This window comes from Pogona vitticeps, chromosome 5 (genome assembly GCF_051106095.1).
Source record: "Pogona vitticeps strain Pit_001003342236 chromosome 5, PviZW2.1, whole genome shotgun sequence".
Classification (NCBI taxonomy): domain Eukaryota; kingdom Metazoa; phylum Chordata; class Lepidosauria; order Squamata; family Agamidae; genus Pogona; species Pogona vitticeps.
Window position 1 is genome coordinate 24821569 of NC_135787.1, and position 22021 is coordinate 24843589.

A 22021-nucleotide genomic window follows, 5' to 3' on the forward strand; every position below is an offset into this window, starting at 1 on the left:
GGGAAGTTTTTCTGCTTTTAACGTCTGATAAAATGTGGCTTGTGCTTTTCGCTTTATATGTTTGTGTGACACATGTTTGTAAATAGCATGTTTTCATTGTAAAAAACAGCAAGGAGGTATTTTTTGAATAGAACATGTAAGCAACTAAGGCATATTAGACTGCTTTTTTGACTGTGTGGCTGCAGCAGTTAGGATGGGGAGACGCCTGGCATTTTCAACCACTTAATACCTGGCCTAGGATGATGTTTACACCTTCATCCACATGAGTAAATTCTATGTATGGAACTTGTTCATTGTCATATCTAAGAGCTAAAGAGTGGAGACTTTATTTTTTAAAATGGAGATTTAAATCCAAGAACTAAGAAAATCTCTCTCTTCAAATTGTCATATACTGTAATGTTTATCTCTGGCAAAAGGGAGTGGGAGGCATCAAGGAATGCCCAGCAAAATATTCCATCAAATTACCCTGAACACATCTGACCTCACCTGATTTCAAATGCCAAAGACTGGTGAGTACTGGATGGGAGACTACCAAGGAATGCCAGGTACTATACTAGATAAGGGATGTAGCTCAGTGCTAGAGCACATGCTTTGTGTGCAGAAGGTTTTAGAATCAATCTCCTGCATCTTCATATAAAAAGCAAAGTGTGCTGCTTACATACTGCCCCACAGTGCTCAATGCACTCTCTGGTACTTTACTCCAGTAAGATTGAACATAATAAATAAAAATATACCATCTCATTGCTGGAGATGCAAAAAGAAAACAGGGACTTATATGCATATGTGGTGGACATGTGAAATAAGAAAGAAACAATGGGCGCTGGTTTTTAAGAAAATTAGAGAAATTACTGGGTATGAAATTCAGATATCACTAATCATTGCCATCCTAAATATAATTAAGAATGACCTCTTAAAAAAGGACAGAAAGAGTTCATTGTTTTAATGGTTACAGTACCAAGATTAATATTTGCAAAGAATTGGAAAAGCCTGAAAAGCCCACAACAACCAAACAAATTAATCTTGAAGACTGGTACAAAGAAATGTGGAGTTTAGCGAGTAATGATAAGCTAACATGTGAAATGAAAATAAGAAGAGGAATGATAAAGTTTAATGATTTTAAAGATGAATGGAATTCATATTTGGAGCTTTTTTTTGTTTTATTTTTTTGAGGAGGGAAATCTGTATGCCAGCAAAAGAATCAATGTATTTTTGGAGAGGTACAGTGTGAAAAGGGATATAAATTGATACTTCTGGTCACCTAGTCCCAACAGTGAAGGTGGTGTTGGTTGGGATAGCCCAATGTGTATTATATGTACTATTTTTCGCTCCATAAGACGCACCTTTTCATAAGACGCACCAATTTTTTAGGAGAAGAAAACAGGAAAATATAATCTGTTTTCTTCACTCCATAAGACGCACAGACTTTCCACCCCCCTGTTTTGTGGGGAAAAAGTGTGTCTTATGGTGCAAAAAATACGGTAATTATTATTGAATCTGTTTTAATATTTTTTAAAAGGCACTCTCTGAGTGGTTTATAAGTTAATTATGCAGGCTACACATGCAGGACTAGGAAAGAATCCTGCCTGAAACTGTGGAGATCTATCACTGAACATCCAGATTACTGGAGTAGGTGGACCAATATTCTAACTCAATGTAAAGTAACTTCCTATTTTGGTATGTAACTTTGTATATCATTACATCTAAGCTAGCCCCTTAAAATACATTACCAGGAAAATGACAGATACAAATGCACGGTGTTGGTGATGGAAAAAATATTATTATTATTATTATTATTATTATTATTATTATTATTATTATTATTATTATTATTATTATTATTATTATTATTATTATTATTATTATTATTATTATTATTATTATTATTATTATTATTATTATTATTCTCAGCCACAAGTGAGACCACCCAATGTCTACATTAGGAAGAAAGCAAAGGATGCCCATCACAGTATGGCCAAGGTTTTTCTACAGATCTTGTCGAAAGGAACATGGGAAGTGGGATGGAAGAGGTTGCCTAGCAGAATCTGTCCTTCCTCCTTACTAAGATTGTGACATGCCAATCAAAACAGTGGCCAGATTGGATTGTTTTAACATGAAGGAGACTGCCTCCTCTCTCTATCGTTGACAGAAGTTCAGAAGGGACTGTTCCAACTTATAGTGCACTTTCCAAAGCAAATGAGTATGAATATGGAAGGATAAGAAGATTCCCTATCAAACTGGTAAATACTTTGCTGGAAATAAATTAGGTATTTGTATAATCTATACAGTGGTGCCTCGCTTAACAATTACCTCGTTAAACGATGAAACCGCTTGATGATGAAGCGATCGCAAAATGATGTTTTAATGGTAAAAATTCGCTTAATGATGATCGGTTCCCTGCTTCGGGAACCGAAGGATCTTCGCTGGACGCTGAGGTATTTAGTCCATTGGAACACACCGAACTGGTTTCAATGCATTTCAGTGGGCTTTTTTGTTTTGCTTGAAGAGGATTTCGCTTAACATCGATTTCAACGGAACTAATTATCCTCGTCAAGCGAGGCACCACTGTACTTGTTATGTGCTGTGAACTTGCTTGCAACATATGGTGTTGCTAACAGCACTGCTCAAATTTTGCAAACTTAAAGTCAAACCTTTGTTTATTGGGTCAATCTGTCTCATACTTGGCCTTCCTCTTTTCTTACTGCTTTCAACTTTCCCAAAGTATTGAGCTTTCCAGTATGTCTAGTCTTCTCACATGATGTCTAAAGCATGACAGCTTCATTTGAGTAATTGTACAAGAGTTGATACTTGATTAAATCTAGAACACATCTTTCTGCAGTACATGATATTTGTATAGCTCTCCTTCCCCTCACTGTCCTGCTTCACACCCACACATACTAGGAATACTGTAACAAGGATGACCTTAGCCTTGGTCTCATGCCAAACATCCTTACAATTTTCTAGTTTCTTAAAAGCTGCCCTTGAAGTCTCAGTCTTTTTCTTTTTTCTTGACAGCAATCTCCACTTTGATTAATGACTGAATGAAGGTATAAACAATTCCTAACAATTTCTGTCTCTTCACTGTCAGGTTATTAAAGTTGTGTAATTCTTTTGTATTCATGAGTTTTGTCTTCTTAATGTTCAGCTGTAATCCTGTTTTGTACCTTCTTTTTTTAACTTTCACAACTGTTTTATTGCTATTTTCTTCTTCTAACATGGTGTCACCTGCATATTTTACATGACTGATACCAGATCAAAACAAAACAAAACCTAGAAACAAAAAAATGAAGAGACATTTTTGTTGTTATTGTTTTCTCCAATACGGTTACAGAGACTAACATGGCTACTTCCTTCAAAAATTATATTACTGACAGACAAAAATGTTGTGGCACAGGTAGTCTTCAAAGTGCCATAACATTTTTGTCTCTTGTTTCTGATATTACTTATGTTTCTTCCACTATCTTCATTCCTTCTTCATCTGAATCCATCACAAAGTTTGAACAGATAAGGAGGTACAATATCATCTCACATCTATGCCAACTTAAAACCATTATATTTCTCTATATTCTATTTTGACCATAGCTTCTTGCCCAGGGTATAGGTTACACATCAGCACAGCCAAATGTGGTAGCCCACTGTTTTCTATAACTACTGAAGAGTTAAAATATAAAGGTTGAAATTCTGTTGTGTAGTTCCACATGTGCAGTGGTGATGACATCAGCAGCGACAGCAGATTGCTTCTGATTAAAGGCTTCCTTTGGCTATTTCAAAGTCCATGTGACTTCATCACATTGTATACAAGTTATATGCATCCAGAAACTGCTTTTAATTAGTGGTGATTTGCCACTCATGATGACATTAGTTCTGTTGCACATGCAGAGTTGCACAACAGCATTTCAGCGACTATTATGTATCTGAAATGTATATAAAATATGAGACTTTTAAGAACCGATAATTGAATAAAATTAACGCTAGTTATCTGAACGTCTTTTGGAAATGTGAGAAGGAAATTGGTACATACTTTTATATGTGGTGGGAATGCAAAAAAGTACAAAGATTTTGGAAACTAATCTTTAAACAACTAAATGACATATGTGAAAAAGATATAGAATTTAATCCTGAGATAGCTCTGTTACCAATATTTGAGATGTGGAATATGATAAGTTGACTAGAGAATTGATTACCAATTTATTAACAACAGCTAGATTAATAATAGCTAGGAACTGGAAATCAAAGTCTGAATTTCAAATGGAAGAATGGTATAATGAAATATGGAACATTACTATAAATGATAAGTTAACTTGTAACTTAAAGGTTAAGAAAGTAGAAATGAAAAAGAATAATTTCTATGATATATAGGGCAAATTTCTTGAATATGTGCTAACAAGAGGAGAAGGGAAAGCTCCAAATCAAGAATCAATGCAGTTCTGAAGAAGAGGACAATAAAGGAAGAAGAAGAATAAAGATAGAGGAAGAAGAGGATTACTGCAAGAGGTCCTGAATATGGTGGTGAGGGACATAGTCGATTTGTATTTTGGTTGATGTATTTTATGTTTAAATACATAAAATAAAAAAATAAATCATTGAACTCTTAAAAAAAATCTTGAACTCTGGGGGTAAAAAGGAAAAAAAGAAAAAAAGAACCAATAATACAACCAATAATACTGCCTGAGTGGTTGTATCATATGAATCACACAATGTATCACTTTTTTTCCTCAGCAAAGTGGCTGCCTCCAGCATTTGTGCTTGGATATGCCAATTGTAATTAAAACCTACCTCAAAAACACATTTCACTATTTATTCATACTGACAAGTGCTCTTTATCCTGTGAGCTTCCAGCTCACTGGTTTGAGCCAAACAGAAGTCATAGTCCTTGGAGGGATTTCTCCTGTGGCAGTGGGTATAAGGGAAGTTTGGCACTTTGAGCCATGAAGCCATTGCAGATAATCTGTTTGCGATCTATTTATGACTTCCTCTCCTGCTCTGCCTTTCATCAAAACAGCCTCCCAGAGAGTACAATGGAAATTTCTAACTATTAATATATCAAGGCAGAGAACTTAACTGGACAGTTAGATAGCACAGTGTATATCATTTGTTTTAGCATCTATGCTCCATTCATAATCTTCAGTTTTGAGCAAAGAATAAAATTAATAGAAGTTAAAGCTGTAAAAGTGACTATGTTTGCACAGAACAGCAAGCCAAAATTCTATGATGGCTTGTTGGAAAAAGGGAACATTCTGGCCTAATTGCCTGATCACTTCCCCTGAAAACAATAGCTTCCATTTGTATCCCTTTGTCTGGGCTGTGTTTCCTGGGAGAGGGACCACCTGAAGTCACCCAGCTGTGTGGTTTTATTTGGGTTACAAGCATACCACCTGTATGGCCTTGGACAAGCTACACTCCTCCCCCCCCAAATACCAACAGAATAAGGGACTAGTAAACTACTTCTCAATAATTTATGTCTAGAAAACTCTGGAAAGATTGCCTAAACTGGAACCCACTTCAACAGGACATAGTTATACAGTGGTGCCTCAACTTACAAACATCCCAACTTACCACCAATTCGAGTTACGACCAGCTCCGGCCGCAAAATTTTGATTCAACTTGTGACCGGAGCTTCGAGTTACAATCGGAAAAAAGACAGTGAAAAAGGCGCTTCATTCAAACTGCTAACCATTGGGGTGAAGAGGCTGCTTCTTCGTAGCTCTTTTGCCCCAGTGGTTAGAGAGTGTGCATTTGGAGGAGGCTTCGCCTAGCAAGGTGCTGCTTTCTGCTTTTTAAAAACTGCCTGTTCTGGGTGGGTTTTGCAGTGTGGTTTTGGGCTGGGGGGGTTATGTTTCTGTGCTGTGATGGGTCTTGAAGTCTTCGTTTTTTGGGGGTTGTTTTTTTTTCAGCATTTCTGATGGGTCTTGCAGGGTTTGTTTGCTTTTTTGTTTTTGTTTTGTTTTGTTTTGCATTTCCGATGGTTCTTGCAGGGTTTGTTTAATTTGGGGGTTTTTTTTCCCTTCAGCTGGAATGGATTAATCGCGTTTCTGATGGATCTTGCGGTGGTTTTTGGGGGGGAGGTGATTTCCCCCGCCCCCGGCCGGAATGGATTAATTGTGTTTCAATGCATTCCTATGGGAAATGGTGCTTCAGCTTACAACCATTTCGAGTTACGGCCATCTTCTGGAATGGATTACGTTCATAAGTCGAGGCACCACTGTACATTTGGTTCACTTTCATGCCATATTTTATCAGGCTTTGGAATCTTAGAACTGCAGGGTTGGAAGGGACCCTATGAATCATCAAGTCCAGTCCCTGTCAAGGTGTCACAGTGGGGAACTGGACTCTCAACCTCTGGGTCTGCAGCCAGAGGCCTAAACCACTGAGCTATCCAGCAGTTGCCAGTGTATCTGATCATAAAAAAAAGGAAATTGTTTTTAGAAATATAGCTATGCTTGACCTTTTTTAAACCCAAGCTGCTCATAGATTTCCTAGAAATGTTGACCTGGGCGCTGTAAAAACCAGGGTTTCAGCTGAGATGGACAGTCTGATCCAGCAAAGCTTATTCTGTGTTTCAAAATTTCAAGTGTCTCCTTGTTAAAATTAAGTAGGAGCCATGGATGCCTATTAAGATTACCCTTGAATGCTGGTAATTGCTAAAGACTATCACACTTCTGTCCAGTCCTGCCCAAATTGCAGAACGACAGCAAACTCCTTAATAATTAATGTAACAGCCTCCTTATACCTCACAAAGGGGCCGTTACATCACACTCAATCACTCTTCGTTTCCACTGCCACCAACCATTCCCTCAAATAAAGCTTCAGGCCAAAGTATGATTTCAAAATAAAAACTTAGGTTTATTGTGTACAAACAAAAGGAATGGTAAATCACTTGAATATAAATAATAAAGCAATCACTATAATAATATAACAATCACACACACTCTCTCACAGACCCTCACTATGTAGCACAGTTCTTATCTCTCAGTATCACCAAGCCCTAACCATCCCTATCTCCAAGCCCTATCTCCAAGCCCTATCTGGCCCTATCTGAATCTCTCACACCATTCACTCCCCTTATATATAACAGCTCCACCCCTTATGTCCCACCCTCCGTCACGCCATTGGCAGATGACACACAGCTTCAGCAGTGACGGGCAGGTGATGTCATAGCTGTATGTAACAATGAATACTGGAGAAAAAAGAACCACAAAACCTCAGACAGAAACATGAAGCTGTATGATTCTTCCAGGGGGGAAAAGGTTATATATATTATATTTTTGAAAGGATTTAAAAATGTTTAACCTTCTCACCAAACCTTAAGTATTACTGAATTAAGTACTGCCTTAAATGAATACAAAAGTCTTATCAAAGTTAGGGACAGTCTTTTCCTTCTGTTGTAGGAGAAAGAACTTTAAAATTTTTCTTAAATTGTTGTTTAGAGAAGTTGTCACTTTAGTCAATTTTGAGAACTGACTGGCCTTGTAACTCCGAGGGGCTTCACAAATAGTAATGTACATAACGTCCAGAAAAATGAAAAATTATGGAGGGAAAAAAACACATGATTTCTTATCTTTCAGTGTAACAGATTTAAGAAATTAGGACTTACCATCAAGCCTTGTTCCCCTGGCTTTCCTGCTTCACCCTTAAATACAAAATGTTATCTGTGTAAATACCATTATGTGATAAAAGTCAGTCTGCAAGTCAGCTTGAGGGCTATATTTTAGTGTTAAGGTGGATTATAAATAAACAAGACGGTTTTAAATGGGTATGGCTCTAGATCAGTGTCCTCCAACTTGGGGGCTTTGACCATTGGGGGGGTCACAAAGTGTTTTCTGAAGGCCGCCAGTCACCTTATATGTATTGTAGCCCTTGTTTAATAATTTATTTATTGACCTTTCAGAGTGGCATATTAAAGTTGTCCTGCATGTGTATATGTGAGGAACAAGCCCTTTGGGAGGAAAAAGACACCTCTCTTTCCCCAAAAAGGATGACTTCCGCCCCCCCAACAAGAAATGCCTTTTTATGCAAATGTGGTGGTGGGGTACCAGGTCACTTGGCTATAATAAAAGTGGGTCGCAACTCAAAAAAGGTTAGGAACTACTACTCTAGATCATATTGAATATTGGTGCAGCTAAAATCCCCCCAGTGTAAATGTGTGACCCAACAGAGAGGGAAGGAGGAGTCAGCCGGCAGCTGCAGTATTTGACAGGTGAAGTTTTGTTTGGGTGCCAGATAAGCATCCAGTCCATATGCCAGTGGGACCAATTGACTCACCTGACTATTTCTCAACAGCTGGGAACTTTTTCTGAAAGAGGTCTTGGATGTTTCTTTATGCAAATGAGTATAAAGTAGGCCTGCTGCTGGAACTGAGAATTGCACAAAGTGTGCTCAATAGCATCCTAGCCACAATTAACTAATTAATACTTTACAGCCACACACAGCCTATCTAAGTCTATAATGCTAATGTACATTAAAGATTGACTTACTGGTACACCAGGCATTCCTCGGGGTCCATCTTTGCCAGTATCTCCAGGTGGACCTCTTGGTCCTGGGGGCCCGGGAGGCCCGGGAGGTCCAGCTTGTCCTTGATCTCCCTTAACACCAGTCAGCAAAATTAGCATTAGTATGCATCTTTTGGCTATTAGCACACAAGTATTCAGCTAAAGAGAGATGCAACGTTTCAAGAAGAAGTTTGTAGAAGAGAAAAATAATTCAAAACGTTTGCCAAACAAGGTCTCAGTTCAGTTACATGCAGAACAACTTGCACATGCGGATTATAAATCTTTGAGAGTACAGTACTAGCCACCTGTTCACAGAAGTGAGGGAAGTGAATTCAGGCCTCCCACTCACAAACATTTGTTTGGTGCTCTGCCGGATTCTGAGATGTAGGCAGTAGTGAGGAACACAATGAACTTAAGCTGGTCAGCTGTCTATGAATACTCTTAGACAAGCATTTGGCTTCAGTTATCCATGTTTTTATAGCTTTCTATTTCATTTATTCCAGTGTGCTCTGTGTGCATTTGATGTTTAATGTGTTTGAAGATGTGTGGGGAGGGCAAAATATCAGCCATTTTCACTGGGATAGTCCCGCAGGCTCTGAATCCACTGACAGCATCCAAATCTCATGCACAGGCCTAGAAAGACAACACAACCTAGAACTGCACATATAGCATGCTTTTGCATAGTTTTTACAACATCGTGAATTGCATCACAATTCAAGAGAGAATGTGTATTAATGTATCTCACAAGTACACTGACAATAACTACGGCAACCTCAATTACCATATTTTCTGTATATAAAACGACACTAAAATCATTAGAGGAAAAATTGAGGGTTGTTTTATACACGGAAGGAGGCAGAGGTGGAGGCAAAGGAGCAACCGTGCTCAGCCACCTCTCATGGCTGCCCACTGAACTGCTGCCGCTGCCCATCCAATCACATCCTCCAGTGCAATTTCCATCCAATCACATCCTCCAGTGCAATTTCAGTCCAATCACATCCTCCAGTGCAATTTGCCAGGGCTCACCTCCAGCTCACATTGCCGCCTTGTCCCCTAACCGAAGGGAGCCCACGAGTGGCGCTGGAGGAGGTGATCTGGCGGCACCGGCGATGGCAGCAGTCCACAGGCAGCCCCTCATGGCTGTCCATTGACTGCTGCTCCGCCTCCAGCAAGGGACAAAATTACGGGGTTGTCTTATACATTTGAGGGTCATATGCATGGAAAAATACGGTAGTAACATTTAATTTCTGCATTTGAGGAATATACAGAAAAGTTTAACCTTTTCTAATTCAGGGATATTTGGAAAATTCCACCAATGTGTTTATGGGGGGGGAATGTTTTACTTGGTTATCATTTTCCTGTTAAAGACTGAATCACTAGACTTACAAAAAGGTTGTAAAGCTTTTACAGCAGCTTACAGTTTACAGCTCACAGCAGCTTTCATAAACAGGTTTATGAAGCTCAGCAAGCACTAACTGAATTCTAAAGTGACACAGAAATATAACCACTTGAGTCAAAAAGCTGTATGGTACTTTTCAGCCTATCAAGCAAATGCCAATAATACTTTATCTCTTTTTAGCATCCATTTTACAGTGACCACCGAGAAGCAATATTTACAGCTTCAACATATCCACATAGTAATTTAATCTAGTTGGATAATGAACTGTTGAATCACAATCACTTGCATTCAAAAAGACTAATTTTTGTCCAGTTTCCAGTGAAAAAGGTGAGCAGCAAACAGTTGATAAAATTAATTATGCAATTTACAGCAAAGTTCTATACAGTTTAATATTACTCTTTCTATAAACAACAACAAAAACACTTCATTAATAGCAAAGTGGCTCAGCCATATTTGCAATTCAGCAAACAGCCCCAAGCAAGAGCATTGCAAAGGTGGAAAGAGAGATTAAGCACTACCTTAATGAGGCGGCGTTTAATGAGCTGCTGATCAGCAGAGAGAAACCCATGATTGATTTTAGGAAACACCATCTGAGCAGGCAGGTGAGGTCAAAGGTTGAAGTTCAGAGGTGAAAGAGTTGAAGAATAGACATCAGAAGGCCCCGAGAAAGAAATAGAAACAAATACATTAGATTTGTAGCAGCAAATATAATAACCAACTGGTGCTTGTGTCTAATAAAAGAATCTGTGCAAGTTTAAAAATGGAATTATCAAACAGTTTTAAAAGATAGGAGAGAGAACCTTCATTAGATTACCATTTTATGAAATAAAAAGCAATCCAAGTCAAGCTCATTCCTAAATGCAGCTTGCAACTCTAATTTTTGAACTTCCTCAGAATCTGGAAGATCTACACATAACCATTTTATTCCATTTCATAAGCAAAGATTCCAAGAGACAAAGCACCAGTTCGGCTTTCAGTCAGACTTCCCAAACACCATATTGCGCCATGAACAATAGGGCCACTACTGCAGTATAAACTGAGGTTGCTGGTCCGTAGATAAATACAGTAATTTCTGCTTAAATTTCAAAAAATTCAAAGCAGGAAATTATCCAGTCAAAAGTCATGGGTTCCTATTTTCATCAGGATTTTTGATACAAGTTCATCCAGTGCTTTCTGAACTTTACATGCTGTTTATAAGGAAATTACAATGCAGTTTAACTTTGCTTTTGCTGAGAAATACATATGGGTGGTACAGTACCGAGATCCAAAATGCAAGGTAGATGAGGCTCAGGTCTCATTGTGGGATAAGGCAACCTCTTCTTGGAGTATGAGCAGTTACTGGAATAAATGCTTCTGGAAACCACACATGCCCAGGTATGTTGGAAACATTAGCCTAAAAAGGACTCAATCCAACTGCTAGTCCAGTGTGGTCCCAATCAGCCACAGAATGTGTAGGCCAAATGGACCACCTTCTGAAAGCAAACCAATTATTCATGACACTTCTATGTTGATATGGAAAGACTGGCTAGCTGGTATGTGTCATCCACAAACCTTGACGGTGAGGATCTGATTACTGTGAAGGGCAGCAACTGTGGGGAAGCCTGGCAGACCCTGGGGACACACACACATAGTACCAAAATAACACAACACAAAACATCACACAGAACAACAACTTAACAGACATGAAATTTAGTAGGTGTCTTTCTCTATTCTCAGATTTGCTCCTGAAGATGATCATTGCTAGTGATTTAGTTTCATGGAGGATTCTCAGAAAGGATAAGGTCATCCAAAGATATAATAGTCAACAGCTGTGAATATTTCTAACGTTTTAGTCTTATTAGTCAAGACAGGAATAGGCCACCTTCCCCGCCTCCTAGGATCTTCAGAAATTATTGAACTACAGTTCTCATCAGGCTAGTCAGCATGGCCAATGACCAGGGATTAAGAGAACTGTCATCCATGAAAATGGGGGAGGGGACGTTTGACAGAGACTGCCCTACAGCAGTCTCATGGAGCCATGTAGACAGCAAAAAACTCTGAAAACGTGTCCCACCCACCCCCCAAAGCTCTGCATTTTATGTTGGTCTCTTTTCCATGCAACATTAAACACATACTGACATAAAGTTACATTGAGAAACATTCAAAATTTGACTACTATTTTTAAACAGTCTGTGACAACATTAAATATATATTAGTAAGCTGTATTATACTACTATGTGAAGGGCAAAGATACATATTCCTTCATAATCCCCAGTGTTTAACTCACTGTGATATTTCCAGGCCCTCCCACATTCAGAAAAGGCTATCAGATGTATAAAGAATGTCTTGCATCCAATGTCTTACATGTTTCTGGTATTTCAGGGTTGAGGAGAATTAGGGTTGAGAAGAATTAAGTGATTTAGAGTCTAGTGACTGGTTCTCTAAACAGAGGCCAATATCCTTGGTAATACTGTTGAGACTGTTGTCCAGTAATCTTCTGGGAACAATATTATGCAGGGAGTTCCCAAGAATACATTTATTACACAACATGATGCTGCCTTTTTGTCGTTTCTTCCACCATCTCATTAGTGTATGTAGAAAGGAAACAATGCATAGTCACAAATATTCTGATCCTTGACAAAAAAAAATCCACTTTATTGAAGAAATGGTCAATTACTGGGATAATTTTCACTCCTGCACAAGAGTGAAAAGACCAGCACCTTCAGAATTAGCATAAATGTTGTACCAACCCCCCCCCTGCATTTTGAGCAGTACTGTATAAAGTTTTGCTCCACAGAAAACATTTTTGTGAAAAATATTTTCATGATTTTTTAAACTAAGTTCTTACAGCTGTTATTCTTTAGCCTTTCTCTGTACTTTGTTTCCATCTTACCTTAGCTACAAGTTTTATCGTATGCAAAGAACTTGTGTTTAGTCGTTTAGTCGTGTCCGACTCTTCGTGACCCCATGGACCAGAGCACGCCAGGCCCTCCTGTCTTCTACTGCCTCCCGGAGTTGTGTCAGGTTCATGTTGGTTGCTTCGCAGACACTGTCCAGCCATCTCATCCTCGGTCGTCCCCTTCTCCTCTTGCCATCACACCTTCCTAACATCAAGGTTTTTTCCAAGGACTCTTTTCTTCTCATGAGATGGCCAAAGTACTGGAGCCTCAGCTTCAGAATCTGTCCTTCAAGTGAGCATTCAGGGTTGATTTCCTTTAGAACTGATAGGTTTGTTCTCCTTGCAGTCCAGGGGATTCTCAAGAGTCTCCTCCAGCACCACAATTCAAAGGCATCAATTCTTCGGCAGTCAGCTTTCTTTATGGTCCAGCTCTCACTTCCATACATCACGACAGGAAAAACCATAGCTTTGACTATTCGGACTTTTGTTGGCAAGGTGATGTCTCTGCTTTTTAACATGCTGTCAAGATTTGTCATCGCTTTCCTCCCAAGAAGAAGGCGCCTTTTAATTTCAGGGCTGCTGTCTCCATCTGCAGTGATCATGGAGCCCAGGAAGATAAAATTTGACACTGCCTCCATATCTTCCCCTTCTATTTCCCAGGAGGTGATGGGACCAGTGGCCATGATCTTAGTTTTTTTGATGTTGAGTTTCAGACCGTTTTTTGCACTCTCCTCTTTCACTCTCATTACAAGGTTCTTTAATTCCTCCTCACTTAGTGGGACTTAGTGGGAATGAATTTTGAATATTAATCTTTAAAAGCTGACCAATTTTAATATTGGTTGTTGTGGGTTTTTCGGGCTCTTTGGCCGTGTTTTCGGCCAAAGAGCCCGGAAAACCCACAACAACCATTAGATCCCGGCCGTGAAAGGCTTCGCGAATTTTAATATTGTTTATTTTAAAAGGCTGTTCGAGAGGGAAAAAAATAGCAAGCACATTTGTATCCTGAAACCTTGAGAAATTTTGGTGTCATGGCATCCCAAAGTACAGAAACAGGATTAAGCAAATTCATGAAGAGTAAGTTGTGGGGTTAAAAAAAAAATTACAGATAAATGAAATCCCTATGCATCACAGCACAGAAGTAACAAAGTACAGGCAATCAATCAATTGTAAATAGTTACCTTCCCAAAACTAAGGTACAACTACATTATCTTACAGTTATAAATGCAAAATAACCCAATTCCTTTTATCAAGTAACCACAATTTTACAATTATTTTTATCACTGGACTCACTAAATGGTAAAGCAGGAGTATCACTTGATTGAACTGTAAATTCACTACGAGAGGTAGTACAGACCAGTTTCTTAAACATTCAGATTTTTAAGTAACTAGAAAGTACTCAATATTTTTATCAAATGGGAAAGTAAAGACATCATTTAAAAATAGGAGGAATACCGTAAAAATTGTAAACCTGCAAACTATATCAACAAATTAGGTAGTACATTTATTTTAACTAATTTTAACTAATTATTTTTTTTTTAAAAAGTAACTCTCCAAGCTCTGCAAATGCAATAATGCTTTGAGTGCCACTGGTGTATCAAACAGTTGGGAAAATATTTCAGTGTTAGACTTTATTTGTGAGTGATGAAGCAGCATTGAACTGATTATTGTTGGAAACAGGTGCTGGTTTGTTCTGTAAAGATGCTGCTTTATTGTTACCATGTCCTATAAAGTCACTTCCAAATTATGGTGACCCTAAAACAGATTCTAACATATGTGTGATGTTCAAGGAGTGGCATACCATTGCCACTCTCTGATGAATTTCAGTGGCCAAGTGGGGATTTTGACCCGGGTCTCCTAAATCCTCATCCAACACTGCCCTCTATACCAGTTTGGCTTGTTGCTGTGTTAAGACCCATTAAATAGAGTGGGAGTTACTTATGAAAATTCATGCACAGGCTTGCATTAAATCTCACTATCAGCTCTCAAACAGATAATCAAGTTCAGCATCTCAGGATTGAAATAGCCTATATTAGCCTATATTGCCAGAATCAGAAATTCCATAACCACTGAAAAATTTCTGTTTGTCACTGTACGAACTTTTTTTAAAAAAAATCTTCAGTATGCTACCAATTAACTTGCTTTTTTCTGTGACTGGTCACTGCAAGGTGAACAGGTTCATTTTCAAGTCTTGGCCGCCCAGCGACAAGCTCTGAAAGAATTGTGCCTCTGGAATGTGACTGGAAAACTAAGAACAGCTTCTAACAATGTGTTGTTTATACTCCACTACCGGTACAAATTGATTACAGTTCCAACCTTTGCACTAGTCCCATAGCAGAAAAGTAAGCATTGAAAAATACATTGTCAAGAAAATTAGACTATACAGGGCTGTATAAATAAATGTAGAAGGCCATTTTTCTTGCTGTCAAAATGGTAGCTATGAACAGTTAAGTGATAGGTTGACACAATCCAAATTTCTAATCTAGACAGAAAGGCATATAAATGCCTCTTGTATAGCCTCAGGGCTTTCATGAACAAGAAGGTCTTCTTGATCTTGATGTATTCCTGTACAATCATTAGGTTTGAATCTTTGTTTAATCCTTTTTTTTTCTGGTTGAGTTCCTGCCTTCTGGATAACCTGATATTGGAGAACAAGTATTGTTCATAAATTAGCAATGAAGTTCAAGACTGCATTTCAAGAAGACACAACAGGAATGGATTCTTGGCAAGAAAACTGGAGCGGAGTACTTCTCTTAGGATATGTAGTTCAGCCTAAAATATCATGGGCTGGTTTTTACTCAAATGTGACTTGTACTTCCATATGCCATAAAACAACTACACTTCCCTCAAGAGTTCAGTCATCCATACCAGGAATTCCCCAAATACGATGTTTAATACAACTATCTAGAGCTTTTGCTTCACTTATGTTGGGCCAACCCTACCGTTAGGCAGAGTTACACTATGATCTCAAGTTTGGTATCACAAAAGATGGCAAATTGCGACTTACTAATTAATGTTATATTAATTCATTCATTCATTCATTCATTCATTCATTCATTCATTCAGCCAGGGAGATTGAGAAAGCTGCTTGTGGGATTCTCAGTATTTGGTGCCAAAATAATTTTGTTAGTTTTGAATACTACATACCATGATTTTGCTGGGAAGAACAGCATTTGTTCTTCTGCTCCGGACAGCAAAATGTCTTAGGTGTCTCTGGCAGCACCTCATGATAGCTCTCCTTATTTACAACTTAGCAGTTCTAAAGCATGTAAATGCGAGTAGATAAATAGGCACCACCATGGTGGGAAGGTAACAGCGTTCTGTGTCTAGTCATGCTGGCCACATGACCTCGGAAACTGTCTACGGACAAACGCTGGCTCTATGACTTGGAAATGGGGATGAGCACCGCGCCCTAGAGTTGGACACAACTGGACTAAATGTCAAGGGGAATCTTTACCTAGTGCATCATATAACAGCAGCTACTTTGCAAACCTTTAAAATTATGAACAAAATTTTATCTCTCAACTTGGCATCTCATGGTAGAAACAATAAAGCCTATATTTTGCTCCTGACCTTTCTACACAAGCTTACATATACCCATGAAGATCTGGCAAACAAGACGAGAATTACCACCTGCTGCCCAATTCCACTTCATACATTTGCAGCCAGCTGCTACTATTTCACATCAAATCACTCAAGCTGCAGGCCAAAGTGATCCTGACACATTATATGATGGCCTCCCCACTCCATAGCCACCTCAAGCTCTAATTAATCTCTCAGACGGGGTGCCCATTATTGTACCTGCTCTAGGGAATATAGTGTCTTGTATCATTCTCTATATAGTTCCTGAAATTCACAGCAGGAGCTTCTTTATATAAACCCTTTTATTGCAGCTGCTATTTCCTCCATCAGCTACGAAACTAAAACAATAATATACCACCGAATATGATAAGGCCAAAGGGCATTCTTCCACCTGACATGCTATATTTGTTCAAAACAGAACTTTAAATTTAACGGAAGTGATGCTTTTTGGAAACGTCTCAAACACAAGGAATTATTTACCATGAGACAGTTAATATTCTGTGGAAAACAAAGGAATATTTCCTAGGGGGTACATTCTCTGAAAAAGGATATCAAGCAATCTATTTCAACCCACTCCCTTGTCAAATAATATATGTGAAACAGTAATATTTCATGTGTAGTTTCCAGTGAAACCTTTTGCTCTTTAAAGTTTATCCTAGTTTCCCCCTACAGATCTGCATCATTCACAAATTAATAATTTTGGATAATGGAACTCTGTCATGAAAATAATTAATGAAGGTGCTGAACAGCATCAGACCCAGTACTCTGAAACTTTTAGGATAATTTATGTCTATTAATTATTACTTGTTGAGTTCATTTTTCACCCAGTTGCATACCCATCTTCTGCTAGTTTAACAGAGTACACATTTGTACTGACATTGGATCAGTTAGATCTATCATTTATTTATTTATTTTATTTATTTTATTTATTTTATGTATTTTATTTATTTTATGTATTTTATTTATTTATTTATTTATTTATTTATTTATTTATCTATTTATTTATTTATTTATCTATTTATTTATTTATTTATTTATTTCTATGCTGCCCATCTAGACATAGTCTACTCTGGGCGGCTCACAATCATTCTGCTGTAAGCTGTCTTTAGGACAGTGTTTAGTAGAAAGTTGTTACATATACTTCTCTCTCTCTCTCTCTCTCTCTCTCTCTCTGTGTGTGTGTGTGTGTGTGTGTTTGCCTCCACCCCATTTTTTCTCATTCCTATTCCTCTTTCTACCTTCACCACCTTCTCTTTGGGGAAATAACTGCTTTTTGATCCTAGTAACAGAGGTGTCTTCAAAAAGATCTCATATGAGATGAAATTATTGGGGGAAACAAGGCTAGTTCATAATGAGGAGAAAATCTCCTGTGGAAGAGCTGTATATACATCTCATTATCTTTGTATGCTGTCACAGAGGATTTCATTTTGCCAGATTTGATTACTTGTGTGATTATGCCATTGTCACTGGGATAAAGAAGGCACAATCCAAAGTTCCAATGGATAAGGAAAGCAAACAAGTGCAAAAAGGGTCATACCAGAAAAAGTAGACAGTTGCAGGAGAAACGTAGGCAACAATGACAGCCACTCTTTGTGGCCCTCATATATCTTACAAAGGCCTTTGATTTGGTTAGCAGGGACACCCTTTTTAAAATACTTCCCAAAGACGTCCACCTCAACATCATCAGATCCTTCCATGACGGAATGAAAGGCACTGTAGTTTTTGACGGCTCAACATCAGATCCCTTTGACATCTGAAGCAGAGTGAAACAGGGCTGTGTCCTCGCACCAACACTTTTTGGGATCTTTTTTGCTGTCATGCTGAAGCACGCCTTTGGAACTGCAACAGAAGGTGTCTGGACAAGATCAAATGGAAAGCTCTCTAATCTCTCTAGACTGAGAGCGAAGACCCAAGTCTAGCTGAAAGGCATGCAGAACTTCCTCTTCACAGATGATGCAGCCATTGTGGCTCATTCTGCTGAAGACCTCCAACCACTCATTAATCGTTTTAGCAAGGCCTGCCAAGATTTTGGATTAACAATCAGCCTGAAGAAAAGACAAGTTATGGGCCAGGGCGTGGACTCACCTCCCTCTATTACCATATCCACACAAAAATTGGAGGTTGTTCATGACTTTGTGTACCTTGGCTCAACAATCTCTGACACTCTCTCCCTAGATGTTGAGCTGGATAAACGCATTGGCAAAGCAGCTACCATGTTCTCTAGACTCACAAAGAGAGTATGGCTTAATAAGAAGCTGACGACACATACCACGATCCAGGTCGAGCCTGCATCCTGAGAACACTCATGTACTGCAGTGAGTCCTGGACCCTTTTGTGCATGGCAGGAAAACACATTCAATATGCGTTGTCTCTGATACATTTTTGGTATCACCTGGCAGGAAAAAGTTCCAAACAGAGTAGTCCTAGAACAAGCTGGAATTTTTAGCATGTATACATTACTGAAACAGCGATGTCTACGTTGGCTTGGGCATGTCATGAGAATGGCTGACGGTCGGATTCCAAAAGATCTCCTGTATGGAGAATTAGTGCAAGGAAAGCTGCAATGCTCTAAGACACAGGAGTGGGTGGCTGTGGCCCTTAGAGGTTGTCAAATTCTGCATTAAACCTTATGATAGCATTGTCCTAAACTGCACTAATTCTGATGATGGATGGTACTGCATATACATAGTTTTCTTGATGTCCTGGCACAGTGCATTCTGACAGATTCTCATCAGGACTAAGAGATCCACAGAGTAAGAGTTCAACAGACTTATAACATTTGGGCTCATTTTCTAAATGGCCTGGCTTAGTGAAAGTGCTAATTCCCTGTCTATACACTTGCAACAACTTGCAATGAGGCATGAATATAAAACCGCTAGTAAACATTCTATAGATTATATTAACAATTACATGCCATCAAGTTGATTCTAACTTAACAGCAACCATTTTCAGAGTTTTCCAGGTATAGAGAATTAAGAACTTATTTACCAATCATTGGGAGGTGGGGTGGGGCAGCTCTGGGACTTCGCAGCTTGCCTGATGATATACAGGCTCACTCTTCTCCCAGGAGGCACAAGGGGAACTGAACACTCAGCATAGCTCTCCAACCAGGCGCCCAACTTACCGAGCTATCCAGTCAGCTAACTTCTATTCTATTATTACACAATTTCTCATTATAGGCAATCAGAGGAAAACATGGGTTAATCGTCTAAGAATATTAACTAGAGAATACTGGCAGCTTTACCAGAGCAAAAGAATCTGTTTAATCACTCAAGTTAATAAAGGTTAAGATAATAAAAGAAAGTTCTGAATGCCTTCGCTTTCTGGAACTTAATCCCTCCTGCTGAAGACATTTGAAAGATGCTATCAGTTCCGTGCAGCCCCAGCTGTTTAAAAAATTTACTTGGAACACACCATGTGGAGAAAATAATTTTATGAAAATAGTTAAGTACGCACCCTGTGTGGCTTCTTATTGCACCCAAGACCCCAAAACTAATTTAAAGTCAGCTGCTGGATGATGATTGGGAGGCCTGATAAACAGTAAATCGCTTCTCTGTATCAGGACTGAATAGTAGTAGCACTTTATTATCATTTGGAAGAAGAAGATAACAAATAGATTAAAATATTTCATTAGACCTGTTTAGTACAAAAGGTCTATTTTTATTAATTACTGCACTGATTGGACAATAAATCATGAAAGATCTTTAGGTGGCAAGATTTCTTAAGTAAAAGTCATTGTGAATTTTTAAAGAGTTTGCTAGATTCCCCCCACCTCCCAATTCCTTTAAGTACAATAAAGTAAGTAAACATAAGCTAAATGCACAGAATATCAAGCTTCTTATTTATTTATTTATTTATTTATTTATTTATTTATTTATTTATTTATTTATTTATTTATTTATTTATTTATTTATTTATTTATTTATTTAAGGTTTTATCCCACCCTTCTAGAATATGTCTACTCAGGGCGGCTCACACAAGAAAACTTTTCCCTCCTTGGTCCATGAATAATAGGGACTTTTCTCTTGATTAAAGAAGCATGAGACTTGAATGCCTAAATGCTGCAATGCTAATTATACACACTTGAGAATCAGCTGCTCAACTGGGCTTACTCTTGACATGAAAATTTCACTCAAGTGGTCATGATGCCTGGGGAATTCTGGAAAGTGGTCAGGGTCTGATTGTGTAATAAACCTGCTGCACTTACATAATTTGCTATTCTATCATGTTAACACCATTTTATTATTAGACTATGACGCAGGAAAATCAAGGTTATGTAAGCTGTGGAATGCTGGAAGGGAGACCCAAAAATATTACTCTCCTTGCTACTTTGATTGCTTAGCAGGAAAATATGCTGCTTAGCTACTCTGTGCTTTATTTCAGTACTAACCTCAAGATGACCAGAGGTATCTGTCACTTCAGCGCTCCCCAAATGTTTCAAGGGGCTGAAAGTGTTGTATCTGTGGTCCCATGACATCCCTGACTCCTATACCTTTGCTCTTGTTCTGAAGTTGAGTTTCTAGACTCCAAACCCAACACTCCCTCCACATGTTCATATTGAACATAACAAGCAGTCCCAACAAAGAATCATAATGGGTAAATTGCTGGATAGGCATCTGGCAGCGGGGCCAGAGGCTGGACGTTCAATTTCCCACTGTACCTCCTTTATAGGGCCTGGACTCAATTATCCACAAGGTTCCTTCCAGCTCTGTAGTTCTAAGATGATGATGATGATGATGATTATAATAAATACAGATCCAGCCAAATTCTACTGCTGCCCAAAGTGACTGAAACAGGTAGCCTGATAAGGGATCTTTTTCTATAGTGTACAGTACATTCTGACACAGCATTTATATCTCATACTCCTGTGGATAATCTGAGAATCATACTCCAGCACCATCTGTGATAAAATAAAGGATTGTGGATTGTGTCACTAGAACTATCCACTTTTTCATTGCTATTCCAAATCACATTGCTTAACCATCCACAAATGTGTCATCTGTACCAAAAAGCTGGTCCCAAATTCCTTCTCTGACTTCTCCCTCTAGCTCTGGAAGATGTCAAAATAAAAAAAAAAACACAAAAAACTGGATTTCTTGCCATGAGGAAGACACGCAGGGGTCAACAGGAGAACCATTAAGGCCATTCATTCACAGAGATTAAGATGGATGAGCTAACATCAGTGCTATCTACGTATCCAAGATTAAGAATGGCAATCTGGAAAAAAAAACTAAAAAGGCTGACACCACAAAATTAAAAGTTAAAAAAAAATCAAATTACTAAAAAGCTACAGCAAACATTATTTTTGTTCTACAAACTAGTAAGGCCACATTACTTGGCCACAGTACAACATCAGTTTCTCTAGAGATATCTAGGACCATAAGCCAGAGAAAGGATTTGCGGAACCTTGATCATGTCTATATATGGTCCCATTTATGAAACTCATAAACAGATATAAGAAAACTCAGCCTATAACCTACTGGCCAGGATCCAAAGGGATGCAAGTGGAAGAGATATTACTACTTGCACAATTTTATGCAGTGACACGTAAATCCTAGTGTAAGAAATCAAAGACGTGTCAGCCTCTTTTGATCAGCACATTTGAAACAAAATCTCTGTCAAATGGTTTTATTTTACTTGTCTGAGCTTTGAACTGAAGAATAAAACTTTTCCAGGAGT

At 38.5% G+C, this 22021-nt stretch overlaps 1 protein-coding gene across 1 annotated transcript in view; it reads right to left on the minus strand.

Moving 5' to 3' along the window:
- The window catches only part of COL25A1 (collagen type XXV alpha 1 chain), a 385643-nt gene that overhangs the window by 98774 nt on the left and 264848 nt on the right, over positions 1 to 22021 (minus strand). The window contains exons 8-10 of the mRNA XM_073001823.2: positions 10404 to 10475; positions 8472 to 8579; positions 7592 to 7627 (exon numbers count right to left, since the gene is read on the minus strand). Of these exons, the coding sequence (XP_072857924.2) occupies positions 7592 to 7627; positions 8472 to 8579; positions 10404 to 10475 (216 nt within the window). The remainder of the gene's footprint in view (positions 1 to 7591; positions 7628 to 8471; positions 8580 to 10403; positions 10476 to 22021) is intronic.